This window comes from Leptonotus elevatus, chromosome 1, assembly GCF_054856555.1.
Source record: "Leptonotus elevatus isolate MCC_2025b chromosome 1, RoL_Lele_1.0, whole genome shotgun sequence".
NCBI lineage: Eukaryota > Metazoa > Chordata > Actinopteri > Syngnathiformes > Syngnathidae > Leptonotus > Leptonotus elevatus.
This window is the reverse complement of record NC_141239.1, coordinates 44,239,641-44,256,460: the sequence shown is the minus strand read 5'-3', so window position 1 is coordinate 44,256,460 and position 16,820 is coordinate 44,239,641. Positions and strand designations below refer to the sequence as shown.

Genomic DNA, 16,820 nt, shown 5'->3' with positions numbered 1-16,820 from the left:
TTGCATTGAATCTCTTGTACTGAATCTCATTAGTTTGTGTAAGTGTGCCTAATGAAGTGACAGGTGTCTGTCTGAACCGCCACTAAGGGTGGCCATCAGCTACCTGGTCGTCTTGGCGCTCTGCGCCAGCAGATTCATCCAGTTCAAAGTTCTGTTTGAGAAGGCCTCGCTGCTTCTCCCGCTGTCGCTCAGAGCTGTGCGGACTGTACATGGTGCTATACCGCTGATATCTAACAGGGAGCAGAACCAAAGATTACCCTGGTGACAATTGAACAGTGGTGAAAAAGCACTGCAGGCTATTAAAATACGGGATTCAACTGGTTCCCGTGCATCTGGCAGTTACTTTCTCTGAATGACAAGCCAGTCATCTGTGTAGACAGCCAAGGCATCTCTCACTCTTGGATCCAGTGTACTGTGTAAGAAAAACACATGAATAATTAAGCAGAGCCTGCCTTTAATATTTATGGCCACTTCAATGTCACAGACAGAAATGCTTTGCTCCAATATCTATGTCACATTTGTCCCCCACTACAGTAACGCCTGACTGACACACTGACTGCGGAACGGACGCGGTGTGTTTTCCGTACGGCCGCCGCAAGGAATAGAAAGCATTTGAGTCTGCGTGTCAATTCACACCAGCTTGCAGCGCGGTGTGAATGCGGTGCGGAACGGATGCGGCGCTGCGGAAGGTTTCCGCAAACTATTTTTTTACGGACGCCGCATGCAAATTTTCATGAAGCTGAAGAAATTACACAAGCCGGACAGGAAGTCGAGCGTCGGCATCAAGGTAGATCCGATATATTTCAAAATAAAACCGTTTGCGAACTCTTTTTTTGGTGGGGGGGGGGGGCTAGCTAACTACATAGCATGACATGAGTCGGACATTTAAGAAAAAAAAAAGAGCTCAGAATAATTTAAACATGACAAAATAACACTATTTAAACACAAAACGTACTTACCCATGGTAGAAGTCACAGAAATAATGTCCAAAAGCATATCGATGTGACAACAGGCAAGTGTGGCTATTGTTTACCAATAGGACTCTATATAAACGGTTGTTATCGCGTGAACTTAACTCTCCAGCGTGAACCCCCGTGATCTTGTAGTCTGACGGGCGCCGACTTCCGGACACGGACACCTCACGCAACGCACGCGGTGTGAATTGCAGTCCGTGCGGATGCCGTACGGAAAACGCACCACGTCTCAGTCAGTGTGAATTGGGCATAAAAATAACTCCTTCAAGTGAAAAATGGGAGATGTGGGAGTGTTACAGGGTGAAAGACAGTGTGCTTACTCTTCCTCTTCAGGCAGCGGAGGCTCCAGCGTGTTACACTCCTTTTCCATGTGGTGGAGCTCCAGATCATCCTGAGGGAACTCCATGAGCTGCCTGAGGGGGCCGGGGTCCACCCCGGGAGCATGGCTGCTCACATATTCCTCAAAATCCACCGGCTCCACTACCTCTGTCAGGGGTAACTAGAAGAGAAGAAGCAAGAAGTTAGACATATGTCTAAAACTCACATGAATACAATGAACTCTTTTACCGCCAAAAACGTTAATTGACGTTTACTGAGTTTTTTTTCTCAATGGGCAGTGCAACGTCTTGTGCAGCACTCCTTTTGTGAATGGGTGAAAAAAAAAATAATCACAAAACCACTATGGCCAGCAGATGGCAACATCTTTTCAATGTTCTGCCGGTGTATGCAATTACAGTTAAACATGGCGGATCTTAGGAAATAGAACGTTTTCAAGGATGACGTGAATGATCAAAGCCTTTGTCACTTTAAATCTAATTCACAAAGCTTCAATGAACAAAAAATATTAGTGTCAACGTCACTGTTGTGCAGAAAATGTATCTTTTCACAAAAAGCTCCTTATCTTTTCAATTTTCGCTCAATGTCACTCAAATTACCCATTTTTAAATGGTGATTACTAAAGAACAGAATAAGGTAGAAACATACTTTTTTTCTAAAGAAATACACACAATATTCTGTTTGCCTTGAAAAATTAGTTAAAATGCTCAAAATCGCCTGGCACTGTCGGGGTTGTGTTTTTTTTTTTTTATAACGTGTGGCAGTAAAAGAGTTAAAGGGGAAGTCAACCCAAAAACATTTTCTTGGCAATAATATGTTCTATGCAGCGCCACTAGTCTAAATATATTATTCTGGTTAATATTGCGTTAGTGGAATATAAATTAAGCAGCTAAATCTAGCTGTTTTTATCAGTATCAAAAGGCTGCCATTTTCCCACTTGCTGTTGAGTGATAATGACATCACAGTTGATCGTGAGCTGTGATTGGTCATTGCTGAGCAACTGTGATGTAATCTTCAGTCGACAACAATGGCAAAATGGCCGCCTGCTGAGATGGATAAAAACGGCTGGATTTTGCTTCATAACTGATATTTTACAAATGTAATATCAATCAGAAAGTCATGTTTAGACTAGTGAGGTCACATATATACATACATAGCGTTAGAGGAAGGTTAACTTCCTCTTTCAGTCCTAAAATGACTCTGGGTTATTTCATTTTCCCTTGCAGACTGTGATGAATACACCATGTCTATTCCGCAAGTCAAGTTCATTTTAAAAAATGTGCGGCCCTTCCATCTGGGCATTTACGTTATTTCTGTAAACATGGCATCTTATGCAAGGGCCCTCATTCAGTGTTATCCCAACGTGCATCCGTCCATTCAAAAAGCTTATCAAACAACAAGGCTCGTGCAGGCATATCCTCTCTTGAAGAGAGGGGGAATACAGAGAGAGAGAGAAAAAAAAGCAATGTCTACAAACTGTCTTAACACATTTTTAGTCTTTCTCTTTGAAGTAGTTTCGCAAAGCTCCACTCACTGACTCGCTAATTACAGCTTTCAAGCCAGAGGTAAACAAAGTTAAATACGGGGTGACTCACGGGATGGTACACGGTTCCTCGTTTTTTGGACATGAGGGGCGAGCCATACTCTCGGGACACTTGCTTCCGAACCTCTGCCGCGACGGTCCTGAGAAAGGAGAAAGAACGGATGAAACAAAATGTATCACAACTACATTTTATCGATAGAGCACCAACAGCAGCTGAAACAAATACGTAAATACAAATCAAACGTAAAATTGCAAGATAGTTGAACATAATTAAAAAACGATAAAAACAAAGACGACATTAAAACAAGGGTTCAGGTCACATGCTGTGTTGAAAGCCATTAGCCAAAGAATAAAAATGGGTTTTAAGGTAAGAATACACAGCGAAGTAGCTTGTCTAATGTGCACCAGGAGGTCATTCCATACTTTGAGAGCATCAACAGAAAAAAGCATATCCCATCTGAGCTTCCATTTGAGTTTGGTACCACCAGGAGCAGCTGGTCAGCTGACCTGAGGCGCCAAGCAGGAGTATGGGGTTAGTGCACCTTAAAAACATAAGATGGGAGGTGTGACCATTTCAAGATTGGAAAACAAATCGCAGAATCTGAAAATGAACTCCAAAGTGCACAGGGAGCCAGTGGAGAGAGGTCACTATTGGAGTTACAGTATGTGTTCACTCTTAAGTGTTCCAGTTAAAAGGCAAGTGGCAGGATTTTGAACCACGGACCACGCATTTAACTGAAGTATGGCATCTATACGAGAGTGGCCAACATTTTAAGCAAAATATTATTTTCTTTTGGCTCGCACATATGCAACACTGATGACAGAATTATTTTAGGCTCCAAGACCCCCCCAAATTTGGACTATCTGTATTAAAATCCTAATACAAGGGTCCCTGCCAATTCTTTCTTCTGAAAGATTTGATGATGTTTTTCCTATGCCTTCTGCCATTAGTTTTGACAAGATGATACTCAGCCAACAGCTGTTCTCAATGGACATTTAGGCACATCTCACACAAAAAAAAAAGAAGGCAAGCTGGCTTACGGGAACAGAGCCAGAGCTCCGTCTCGCCTCTTTGACGATGTAACAGCAAATGAGAGGCTTTAAGACGGGGGGGGGGGGGGGGGGGACCCCACCACAATCCTCTCAATGAGACAGTAAGCAGCTGCTACTAGAAAGTTACCAAATGTCAGTGTGTGTCACACGGACAGCTGCAATGGCAAGGACTCATGATTACTTAGACATGGCTCACATGTTAACCAATCTTTCACTCAAATTACTTGATCTTTTATTATTAGGTGAGGCAAACTATTCCTTTACTCATTCATTTTCTATTAGGACCATGCTCAGTAACACAGGTGAGCTGAAGACCATCCATCCCAGTTGAATCTGGGGGAGAGGCGCGATAAACCCTTGGACTGGTTGCCAACCAATCAGAGGGCACAAAGTTCAACCACTAATAACCAATCACCTAGGGGCTACTTAGAGTATTCACTAAGAAGCCCAACATCAATGTATTGGGGATGTGGGTTGGGGTGGGAAGTCCACAAGGCCAGGCAAACTCCACATGTGCGATTTCCAAACCTTTTGGGGCAGATGTGATAACTACAAGGCTTCTATGTTGGGACGGTCACGTGTTGTCATCATGTACACAAAGGCAAGACTAAAAAAAAAGTCTGAGCCCAAGGGACCCATTCTGTGGAATACCGGGCTAAAAAGATGTGCAAAAACCTTCTGCAGTTTGGTCTGAGCAGCACCTCCATGTTAAGACAGGAAATGGGAAAAGCTATCAACCACAAGGGCAATAGCCTGCACATAACTTCCCACCCTTTCCTGCATCCGGCAAGACACAATAGTCCAGCTGAGGAGAGACTGAATTCGGGGAAACAATACACTGACTGGAACCTCTCTCTCTCAGTGATGCTATGCAGTGCTAAACAAAAAGCAATCACGTGTGGGCCAAGATGATAAACACTCCTCGGGAATGAGTGGTGAGATCAATAGTGACGCTTCCTGTTTAGTTGTGTGGAAAGACTGCAAGGTTAAGCTGGGGCCCTTAGACAAACCCTTCAATTAAGAATGAAGATAAGGTGATTTGCAGGTAAACCCCTCAATAAGAGGTTGGCAAACAGGAAGCTGAAGCTTTAAACAGCTTAAAACACACTACGAGAGTGTTTGTTGACAGCTAGATTGCTAGGTGTCTTGCCCGTCTATGTAGACGAGTGGAAAACACGCATAACGCTTTCACAATGAGCCACTAGCAAATGACGTCACACTAGCGGCTTAGCTTTAGTTGTACAGTTGGATGACACTCGCACGAGACACCACTAATCGCACTTTAACAGCTTATGAAATCCTTTTATTTAACGCTAACGCCAAACACTGTCCCGTTCCATTAACTTATGACGATAATAAGCTAAATGCGTTGAGCTACCCTTTACCAACGCTCTTTAGACGGCGGCACCACAGCTAAACAATAACTTCTCACCGGTTGATTTTGTGAGCAAACGCCCGCCTTTCGCTCGCTGTGGACGTCATGGCGTGTCCCCATGTAACAGTAACTCGTCGAAGACGAGCGGAGGGACTCTCGTACTTTCACTCCCGTCCCGACCGATGGTGTGTGTTTTTGTGAAGTGGAAGGCGTAAGGGAAAGAGAACCAGAAAGAGCGCTTCCTCCTCCTCCTCCGAGTCCACGCTGGGAACCTGGCCGGGATCCCTTGTTCCTCCTCCTAGTGGCCGGGAGGCGAGCCAATGTCAAGCCAGCCGTGAGTAATACGTACACTTCCGGTACAGCTTGGAAATGAAATACAATCACACGATTACCGTAAACGTATTGTCCTTTTATTTTGGCGTATAAAGACAGACCCAAACTGTTTCATGGTAATGATTCTGAATCGGCTTACCTTAGTTTTACACTTTTGAGCAAAGCCACCAATTGCATTATTATTATATTATATATATATATATATATATATATATATATATATATATATATATATATATATATATATATATATATATATATATATATATATATAGATAGATAGATAGATAGATAGATAGATAGATAGATATAGATATAGATGAGCTTTACGCGTTACTCGTTGTACTTCAGGTCTGCTCGTGCATGGTTTTCATTGAGCCTTCTCTGCTGCCGTATACCTGCATACCTGGCCGGTTTGAATTACTTGGGATTTGCCTGTAAAAGTCAATTAAATTTCAATACACGTGTACACACTCGCTCGCACGCACGCACACATACACGCCATTCGTATACAAACATACACGCAATCATATATAATTGTATTCATGTAATTATTATACAGGGTAATTTCAAGCCCTGGAACACGTGCTTGAAAAGGAAATAAACAACTGGGGGACAAAAGAGCAGGTGCAAGTAAAAGTAAGAAAGCTTTAAAGACAACTGTAGTTCTTTGTTGTCACGTCACGCTGTGTTACTACACGAAAGCGACACCTACCGAGGACATCGAGGATAGCAGTGCTCTAGCGAGACAACGCCTGAAGGTGGAGCTGTAGACCACAGCCGGGGAGGAAAAAAATACAGTCGGTTGTCATATTTGACCTCTGTGAGAGATATACAATGTAGTGCAATAAAGTACTCTTCATTATAATATTTTAATGGTACTTTTAGAATGGCATGACCAAAATGGATGCACTACAGTTAGTATTTTTTCCCTCATTAGAAGGTGGGTGAGCTGGAGCCTACCCCAGCTGACTTTTGGTGAGAAGCAGGGTACATACACCCTGGGCTAGTCACCAGACAATCACACGACACATGCAGACAAACAATCATTCACACGTATGGACAATTCAGAGTCTAAATGTATATATTTTCATGTAAATGATGAATGACACTGACTAATAAATGAGCTGTCAGCGGATTGCAATGGCCCCTCATCCCAAAATCTCATTCCATACCCACCACCACCACCACCACCACCACCACCCACCAACAGCTGCCTATTAAGAATGAATATAGCCGCTACGCTGCAGTCCTCCTTCCTCCCTCCTCATCCTCCTACTAGCCCACTATTCAGCACCCTGGAGAGCGTCTGCAGGTACTCAAGATGTCTTCTGTGAGGCAGCTGCACCGGCATTTTCTAAGGGCATTTCACCCGTTTGCTTTTCTGTACGTATAGACAAAGCCAACACGGTGGGAGCAGATCAGAGGCAGGATGCTTCCGGGACAGGGCGGTGACGTTTAACACCTGACACTCTGCTGATGTCATCTAATTACAGTACAGTGAACCCCCACTATTTGCGGGGGAAAAGGACTGATTGAATTGCGATGATCCACACATAATTGATGATATTTATAAATGCATTAAAGAATATATATATATATATATATATATAAGGGCTTCGTTTTCGGAATATGACCTTCTTTCCTCTGAAAAATATGTCTAAAAAAAACAATAAAACATTCATGTCGTGTCATTTTGTCTTTAATTTTTTTAAAACTTTTTAAGCCCCCAAAATAAATGATGAGATTAAATACAGAAGCAGACTTAATTGGCATTTGAGTAAATTATATTTAATTTGAATTTTTAATGTTTTTTTCAGTTGCAGGTTAAAGCTAATATATTTTTTAGGGTATTTTAAGTTATTGTGTATTGTATTGTGTATATTGGATGTGTTTTTGTTTGATGGTTGCTCTTTATTTTCCTGTGTGTAATTGTGAAGGATTGGGGTATTTAAACTATTTCTGCATTTTTTTTCCACACGAAAAAAGGTTTCCTTTGTGGAGGGAATCAACATGAAACATTATAATAAAATATTGTATTTTCAATATTAATATTATAATTCTTCCTTGGAAAAAAAAAATCTGACTATTTTAGCATAAATGTGTTATGGGCTGGCTACTGAAAAACATAAGTGTACATGCATGATCTGTCCAAATAAAAGATCAAAGGTGAGTCGTGTGGACCGTCGACTATTAATCTGCAACGCCTAATTGGTTTCCTGCGTGCTCAGCCTGAATGTTGTTCCTTGTGCATCTGAATGCGACTTGCAGTGTTTGTGTGACATTGCAGCGTCCTTGCCTGCCCGAGTAGTTGCATGCCCCACCTCCTCTTCTGAGCCAGCCTACTCCGTTTTGTTTTTTCTGCCTACACCTTCATCGCCTCGCCGTCTTTCAATTCCTCGACCGGCACCATTGTTCCAGTGCCCAGCCCCCACGACAGATCCCCCCCCCCCCCGCACTCCTCCTTCCACCAGTCGCCGCCGCCACTGCTGTGCAAGCGAAGAACAAAAGAGAGAGTGTCAGACACCACCCACTAGATCTCTTTCACTCTACGGCCCCCACCTCACTCCCAGATGGGGTTCCCTTCTTCTTCTATTTTTTTAAACAAGGTTTCCTCCCATCCCCATGAGTCCTCCAAAATGGACCCCTCCACCCAGAGAGCACTACTCAGCTGCCCGTCATCCACCTGCTTCGCCGCCACGCGCCCATGGCCAGGGTACGCCCCCGCCTGACCCCGGGCCCCTATTTAAATCATTAAACACTTTTTTTGTACTGAGGAACAGATTACACGATTTTAGGACGGCTCTCAAATCAGATAATAGACAAAAATAAGATAAAAGGGCTGGGGAAAAAGTTTTTTAAATGGCTTCTTCAGGACATTAGTTATTGATTTATAAAAGAAATCATACAAGTAGGGCAGATGACAAAAATTAAATTGTTTTATACTTATGTTAATTTACTTTGAAAATCTTGAATTCTAGTATTTTTTTATTCTTGTTTTCTTCTAGGACAAAATATGACTTTTTGTCATTTAAAAGAGTTGTTCTCATGTTATGACTTAAAAAATACTCCAAAATAATTGACAGTATAGTCCCATAATTTTTTATTTATTTAATAATTAATATTTAATTCATTAATAATTAATTTGATGTTTTTTCCCTTTTATCTTGAAAATATTGATTTTATTCTTTTTCCACAGACATTTACAACTTCTAAAAGCAAAACAAAGATGGCTTTCATCTTGTAATGTGACTTTTAATGGGAAACATAACTTAAATAATAATAATAATGTTCTTGTAACATTGACCCTTTCTCCCCAAAAATATTATAGTACAAAATGAGTCTTGATTCTCATAATAAAATTTGATCTCTTTAAAAAAATATTCCTCAATTGTCATTATGAATTTTTACTTTGAACAAAATACTTTCTTTTCATATTAACACAATTTACCGGTTGTTGCGTTTCCGCAGTAGTGGATCCCCAAAAACGCAGACAACCAGAGTAAGGCGTACAAAATGTAATCCACAAAGCACACAATACAAAAAGTACAACTGAGGGAGCTTGCAACAGGCAAGAGATAAGATAACAAAAAGCGCACGTCAAACGTGGAAAAGATCATTAACACAAAGAGCTTGCACCAGGGAAACGGTAGCAAATACAAAGTTCAAACAAGAAGATCAAAACTTACAAGGAGCGAGGCAGGCAAACAACAACGGGTATACAAAAGCAAGGTCGTGGAGTCGAGGCTAAACTTGGGCTGTGACGAAGAGCAAGGTAATAGTCCGGAAAGTGTGTCACACTCGAGCTGCTACTTAAATGCCACTGCTAGCTGATTACAGATTGATTTCAGGTGTGTGTGTGTGTGTGTGTGTCTTGTGCGCCACCCGCTGGTCAAGCTGTAGCTGCAAAACAAAAACATAGTCTGAGAGCAGAGCCTGCTGGCACAAGTCATGACAGAACGCCCCCCCCCCCCCCACACACACACAGGCGGACCATCCGGTTTGGAGTTATAAGCGGAATGAAACTCCCTAATCAGCGATGGATCGAGGATCTAAGAGCAAGGAATCCACAGCCCTCCCAGTCAACCAGGTATTGCACACCCCGGCCCCGACACCTGGAGTCCAGGATCTCCTTGACTGTGTAGACAGGCTTGGGGTGGCGGAGGCCGATCTGCCGGCGGACTAAGGGGACCAGATGCCACAGGTTTAATCAGTGAGACGTGAAATACTGGGTGTACGTTGAGGGTTGGTGGGAGCTCGAGCTTCACAGAGACAGGATTGACCAGGGACAGGATCTTGAAGGGGCCGATGTACCGGGGGTCCAACTTTTTGGAGCCCCAGGCCAGACGCAAGTCTCTTGTGGACAGCCACACCTGCTGTCCGGGCTGATAGTCAGGTGTGGGTAAATCTCCGACGGTAAGCAATCGCTTGGTTGCGTGCATAGGTGCGTGACAAAGCCGCTCTGGTCTCCCGCCACATTGCATGTGCCTTTCGCAGATGGTGCTGGACTGACGAGATGGCTAGCTCCCTCTCTTGTGTGGGGAACAACGGGAGCTGGTACCCATAGGCAGCCATGAACGGAGAACGCCCGGTGGCAGAGGAGACCAGGGAGGCAGGTGCGTGGACCACGTGGTCGGGTGATGTTGACAGAAGCAACGCAGTGCGGCTTCCAGGTCCTGGTTTGCTCTCTCACTTTGCCCATTGGTCTGTGGATGATAGCCTGAGGAGAGGCTTGCCATGGCTCCCATGGCAGAGCAGAACTTCCTCCATACGCGGGACACAAATTGGGGCCCACGGTCTGACACAATGTCCAGCGGGATGCCGTGAAGGCGGAAGACATGTTGGGTGATCAGGTTGACGGTTCCGGTTAGGCTAGGTTCTTGTGATCGGTGTATACTGTGAATGGTTCTCGAGCGCCCTCCAGCCAATGCCTCCACTCTTGGAGGGCCATGACAACTGCCAGGAGTTCACGGTTTCTCACGTCGTACTTAGATCCGGCCGGACTGAGGCGTCGGGAGAAGTAGGCTGGGGGTGCAACCTCTGGTTGTTGGGAGAGCGCTGGGAGAGGACGGCCCCCACTCCGGAGTCCGATGCATCAACCTCAACAAAAACAGGAAGGGAGTGGTTAAAGTGACGCAAGACTTGGGCACAAGTAAATAACTGCTTAATTCCCTGAAAGCCACTTCGGCTTCGGGAGACCACTTATAAGCAACCTTACTTGATGTCAACCGGGTCAGTGGCCCGGCCTTTTGGCTGTAATTTCGTATAAACCGGCGATAGAAGTTCGCAAAACCCGAGAAACCGTTGCAGTTGTTTACGTGTAGTGGGAGTCGGCCAGTCAACTACCGCTCGATTCTTGGCTGGGTCGGCCCGGAGTTGATCGCCCTCCACAATAAAACACAGGAAAGACACAGACTGAGCATGAAACTCGCACTTTTCAGCCTTTACGTACAGCCTGTTTTCCAGTAGACACTGCAGTACCAAGCGGACGTGTTGACGGTGTTCCTATAGCCTACAACCAAATATTACCAATTATTATTTGAAGTGAAAGAGAGAGAAGCCCGAAGAGCAATGGCAAGTGAGCTAGCATGAGCGGCGAACAAGAGTGGCTAGCAAGAACTAGCTGGATCGGCTAACAAAAGTGGGAGAAGCTAGCAAAACTTAGCGAGAGCAAAGCCTGAATCACGGGACTCAGTGATGACCACCTGCAGGCCGCGGCTGTGGAAAGTAAGTGGCAGTCGACTCATTGGGTCGACACTAGCTGCAAGTAAGTACCACCAGAGGCTAACTATGTTTGCAAAGTTCTTTTCCTTCAGGTAACCATAGCAGAAAGATGGCGGCTAAACATGTCAGCCTCCTTCCTGTAAGGCACGGCGCGACGTATGTAATATACGTAGCGATTACTAGACCTACGAATATGTGTACGTTAAACTAAAAGACCCTTTTTTTTTGTGCATATTATTAAAATTAAAAGTGGGTTTTTAAAATGAATTATTTTTTCACCACTAGATGGCACTAAATCCTACACACTCCCCTTAATGGGAAAATACGACTTTATTTTTTTACTATTATGGCTTTTGCCTTACAAAAATATGACTTCATCCTCCTACATCTATTTCTTTCTCTCCCCAAAATTTTCCTTTTTTTTTCTGGAGAAAATGGTCCTTTTTAATAAAACAAAAAGGGGACATTCTCACACTGGGTCTTTCCCTTAAAGAAAAAAAGAAAAAGAAAAAGAAAAATCTTTATTTTTACTCAGAAATAGAACTTTATCATTGAAAGACCAACTTGTAACATTTTGACAATTGTTCTTGAAAAATGCAGCTTTATTCACATATCAGTTTATTGTGGTACTAAAATTACATTTTGAATGTAAAATTGACTAGCAACATATTTTGGGTTCCCGACCCTCAGTTTGGCAAACCTTGATCTAATCATTAATCAATAATGCTAATATTAATCGGCCTCACTCAGTGGTAGGGCTGAAAGGCAGATGCTCATTTTTTGTTCAGCATCTTCAGGAGAAGCTCGGCGTCAACCTCCAACCTCGCCTCAACCTTTGCCCTCCGGGGACGGCCAGTGAGGTGATCTGGCCAGAGAATGCATCTGCTCATTCACAGCTGCTAGCTCTCCAAATATTTATCCTACAGTGAAGGGGTTAGTGGGGAGCTGAAAGGTGATCATTACTGCAACAGTCAAACTCCAGCAACTTAGTCCGGGAACAGCACAAATCAAATCATATCGTCTATATTCTATACAATATTAGGACTTATTATTATCATTATTATATTATTTTAGATAAATTATCAGTTAAAAATTCAACAGCTTAATTTTGATATTATTGTCAAGTTTTTCTCAAAAAATAATAAATGTTTAGCCTGAAAATACTTTTTTCTTATAGTACAACTTTTTGGGGGGTGGGGGTGGGGGGGTTCTCATAAAATTATGACCTTCCTCTGAAAAACATCTTTTCATTTAGAAAATACAACTTTATTCCCATACAATGATGATGACCTTTTCCCCCAAGAATATGTTGTCTTAAAAAGAAAATCACTCATAAAATATCTTACAGTAGACTTAAGTTTCTTAAAAAGTCAGTTTTTTTAACAAGTGGACAGTATGTGCTGCTTTGAACACCCCCTTTTTTTGTATCGCTCAGTTCTTTAGACCCCAATATTAGATTTGGCAGAGGCATCTTTTGTTGAATTACAGGCATAATTCAGAAGGCAAGTTGTAAAATGTCTGAAGTGTTCTTGTTTATGTTTAACAAATTTTAAACATCAGAAATCATGCTGTTTCTACTAAGTACTGTCACAAATGTTCTCCAATTTTAATACTGTAAATGTATAGGATCGTATGCGATCCTATACATTTACAATAAGTAAGTAACTAAGGAGGAGCAATATGGCGGCCTCGCGGCTATCTAGCAACATATACAGATCAGTGATATTGTGCTATGTTTGGCTTCTTGGAACATGAGATATTTGTTTGGTCTGCTCAAAAATACACAAATAAACTCAATCAATCAAAGCTTGATTATGTCCACCTGTGCTTGTCGTCCTGGTCCCTTGTGTCATCCAATCAGCTCCCTCAGTCATGTGTGTCTTGTCCACGTGCCTCTCGTTAGTATGTGTATTTCCCTGCTTTCTTTCAGTCCTTGTCGGTTCATTGTCTACGTCTTGTCTTCATTGCAGTATGTGTTGAATTCCAAGTCCTTTGCTAAGTTTGAGCTGGTTTGTTTGGAGTTTGACCCTTGTTGTTTTGGACTTTGTTTTCGTATTTTTATATGTAGTACTTTGCCTTTCCTTTGAATAGAATCACGTTTTCACTGCATCCCTGCCTTGCACTTGGGTCCACCGCCATAGCAAACCCTGATATTGTCTTGTTTGCGGAATAGCAATTAAGCAACAAAATCCACCCGTTTTTATTCAAAATCCACTTGTTTTTCTTCAACCCAGGGGGCGGCCATTTTGCCATCTGCTGTTGACTGAAAAGATCCCATAGGTGCTCAGGGCTCAAATAATAGCCAATCACACCTCACGTGTTTTCTGCATTTGATCATGTGATGTCGGCAAGCTGAGCAAAATTACTTCCCCGCCGAGACGGATAAAAACGGGTGGATTTTGCTGCTTAATTCATATTCCACAAACGCAATATTCATCAGAATATTGTGTTTAGACTAGTGGGAGTGCATAAAAACATTTGAAGGAAAAATCACAAATATTTATTTTTGTTATATTCTAAGATTTTGCGGGGGAAATTCTAGACTTGAGAAAAATCGGACTCTTTTTTTTTAGAACTTTTTTTCTCAAGAAAAAGTCTTTGTTATAGTATTTTCTCATAAAATCCAAACAAGACTTTAATGTTGTAATATCACACCTTTAAAAAATAAATAAAAAAAGGTCACTTTTCTAACCATAAAAAAAAAAACCAAGTACTTACTCTCATAAATATTCCCAAATTTTTACATGTGAAAAAATGACTTTTATACAATTGTATCTTTATTCTTATATTGCAATAAACCTCTTGGAATGAAATGCTCTGCTGTACTGCATATTGATCAAATGATTCCCAGAAGGTTTGCCAACACGGGCACCAGGTCGCCTCACATGAGGAGCCACTCGTCACCTGCTGTAGAAATAGCTTCACCAGTGATGAGACATTGTGATTTCCTGTAGGAATCTTGCCGATTGGAGATGTACAACTGATCATTTAAAAATGTAAACACTTGCATATAGAAGTAATGTTGGCATATTGCTATTCATCTGTTTGCTATCTCATTAAATTTTTTTGATGATAAATAAGAAATCCCGAAAATGATCAGTGCCTTCACGGGGACAAATACCGTTTATTATTAATAAAACACAAAGCTTTACCCTCAAAGGTTAGCTGCCACATTTGCGCTGTGCCTTCATTACACGCATGGATGCATGCGAGACTGTCACTCACTAACGCAGATTTATGCAAATGTTCTCCTCAGTGTGCATTGCACGGCTGTATTAGCACGCTTTATTGTTAAAATCCATGCAGATGCATGCATATTTTGTGTTTATGGCTTCTTTACAGTAGTCACGCCTGACATTTTGCAGACCCCCTAGCTGCAGGAAATGACGAAGGTCCCCCCCCCGTCCCCTTCTCAATCACTAGCTGCCTTCCCCCACCCCACCACCGCCACACCAGCATCTTCTAGTCCCTAAGGGCGCGAGCACCCAAATCAATTGAAAGAAAGAAGAGTGCACTGCGGTCCTCCCCCTACATCTGTCAGGGAGGGAACGCAGGAGGGGCCGCGCTCGTGGACCCAATGGGAGGAACAATATCACTCCATCTGTCACAGAGCGTTTCATCTCGGTTGGGATGAAATACAGCTCGCAAATACAGCCACCGCTATATCATCTGCACATATTAGCTTACTGCAACTCCCAGAAGCAGTACTGTATAGCGAGCGGCTTTTTGTATCAGATTACCGTACACCCACCAGCGAGAACTCGCCAACCGCCTTGCAAATCACACTTGAAGCTAAACAGCTTGGATATGATTCTCCATCACGAGACACAAGAGCGCCACCAACTAAAATAGAAAAATCCAAATCATATAATATACAATATTGCTGGCGTTCAAAATCATCACTTTTCAGGAGATCACAAAAACATCATGTTTGTTCAACCATTAACATTGCATCATCAAAGAGACCAAGCCCTTTTCAACACTTTAGATTGGTCAATAGTAGCAAAACTAACAAATAGCACCCACACATGTGGGCTGACCAAAAGTATAGATTTTGGGGGGGGGGGGGAAATTAAATATAAATATGCCAAATTGTGACTTATGAGGTTTTGGCCCCAGTGATACACACGATTTGCCAGTTTAAAGAGCACATTTAAGTGAGCCTAGTTTGTTAAAAAGTGATCAGCCTGTGTCAGGCTGTCAGCATTAATATGTGGAGAGTCCATTCATCCATTCATTATCTGATTTTTGTCTATTTAACTGCATTTGAAAAGTAATCTAATGGCGAACCCTGCAGGCATGGGCAGATTTTTTTTGTATAAAACATTAAAATAACCTTATTAAATTTTTTGTCATACCCCAATCTACAATGCTGACATTGAAAATAATGGACTTGAACAAAAAAAAATTATAATATTGTCATTCATTATTGAGCAAAAGTTGTTGATTTAAGAAAAACTTAGATTTCATGGGTGCAAAAGTATGTGAACCTCTCACTTTGCACCTCCTTTTGCAATAATAACTTGACTTATCAGTCTTTCATATCTACTTTGGAGGATTTTGGCCACTCTTCCTTGCAAAATGCAGCCAGTTGAGAGAGGTTGGATGGTCGTCTAGCATAAACTGCCCACTTCAGGTTCAGACACAGTTTTTTGAAAGAATTTAAGTCAGGATTTTGACTGGGCACATCCAGAACATGAATCTTGTTGTTCTTCAGACATTCCTTGATTGTATTGCTGGAATGCTTTCGATTATTGTCATGTTGCACGATCCATCGTCTATCAGGATGTAACTTCACAAAGGACGGCTTCAGGTTATGTTCCAGGATTTCACACTATTCCTCTGAATTCATGATTCCCTGGATTATGTGGAGTTGTCCAGGTCCTGATGATGTAAAGCCAGCCCAGAATTTAACATTTTCACCCCCATGCTTCACTGTAAAGCTACAGGTTTGTCCAGGTACTCTCTGGCAAAGTTGAGATTGGCAGCTTTGATCTTTTTTTGTGAGCAGAGGCTTCTACCTAGCAAGCCTTCCATGAAAGCCTTGTCGATTGACTTTTCTTCTGATTGTTGAAGCATGCACATGTGTCCCAGATGCAGCAAAAGAAGTCTGCAGATCCCTCGATGGGATGTTCGAGTTGGATTTTTACCTGAGTTATCATTTTTCTTGTGGTTCTTGCTGATATTTTTAGAAGGTCGTCCACTCCTAAGCAGGATTTAAATAATTTTCAGATTTCTCTAGTTGCAGATGATCTGCTTCCCAGTGGAATGATGAAGCAAAAAAATTGTTTAGATGACTTTATAGCTTTCTCCAGACAGATAGGCTGTCACTACCCACTTCCTGAGGTCCCTTGAGATTTCTCTTCCTCTCAGCATGACTGACCTGATGTGTTCACCTGGGTAAGACTAAAGTGATGTGGTTTTGTCTCAGTTTCAGTCAGTGATGCACAGTTTCTTCGCTAAACCTCTCATTTCATTGGTC

General features: G+C 42.2%; 2 protein-coding genes across 4 annotated transcripts in view; both read right to left on the bottom strand.

Annotated features, from left to right (window-relative positions):
* dock6 (dedicator of cytokinesis 6) overlaps positions 1-5,590 on the bottom strand; it is a 29,655-nt gene extending 24,065 nt beyond the window's left edge. For all 3 annotated transcript variants that reach the window (XM_086073285.1, XM_086073465.1, XM_086073377.1), the window contains exons 1-5: positions 5,339-5,590; positions 2,906-2,993; positions 1,295-1,473; positions 344-412; positions 104-230 (exon numbers count right to left, since the gene is read on the bottom strand). In XM_086073285.1, coding sequence (XP_085929411.1) covers positions 104-230; positions 344-412; positions 1,295-1,473; positions 2,906-2,993; positions 5,339-5,388 — 513 coding nt within the window. In that variant the 5' untranslated portion in view covers positions 5,389-5,590. The remainder of the gene's footprint in view (positions 1-103; positions 231-343; positions 413-1,294; positions 1,474-2,905; positions 2,994-5,338) is intronic.
* Positions 5,591-9,655: 4,065 nt separating this feature from the next.
* The window catches only part of prkcsh (PRKCSH beta subunit of glucosidase II), a 51,755-nt gene continuing 44,590 nt past the window's right edge, over positions 9,656-16,820 (bottom strand). The window contains exon 18 of the mRNA XM_086072480.1: positions 9,656-10,714. The gene's annotated coding sequence lies outside the window, so the exon portion shown is untranslated. The remainder of the gene's footprint in view (positions 10,715-16,820) is intronic.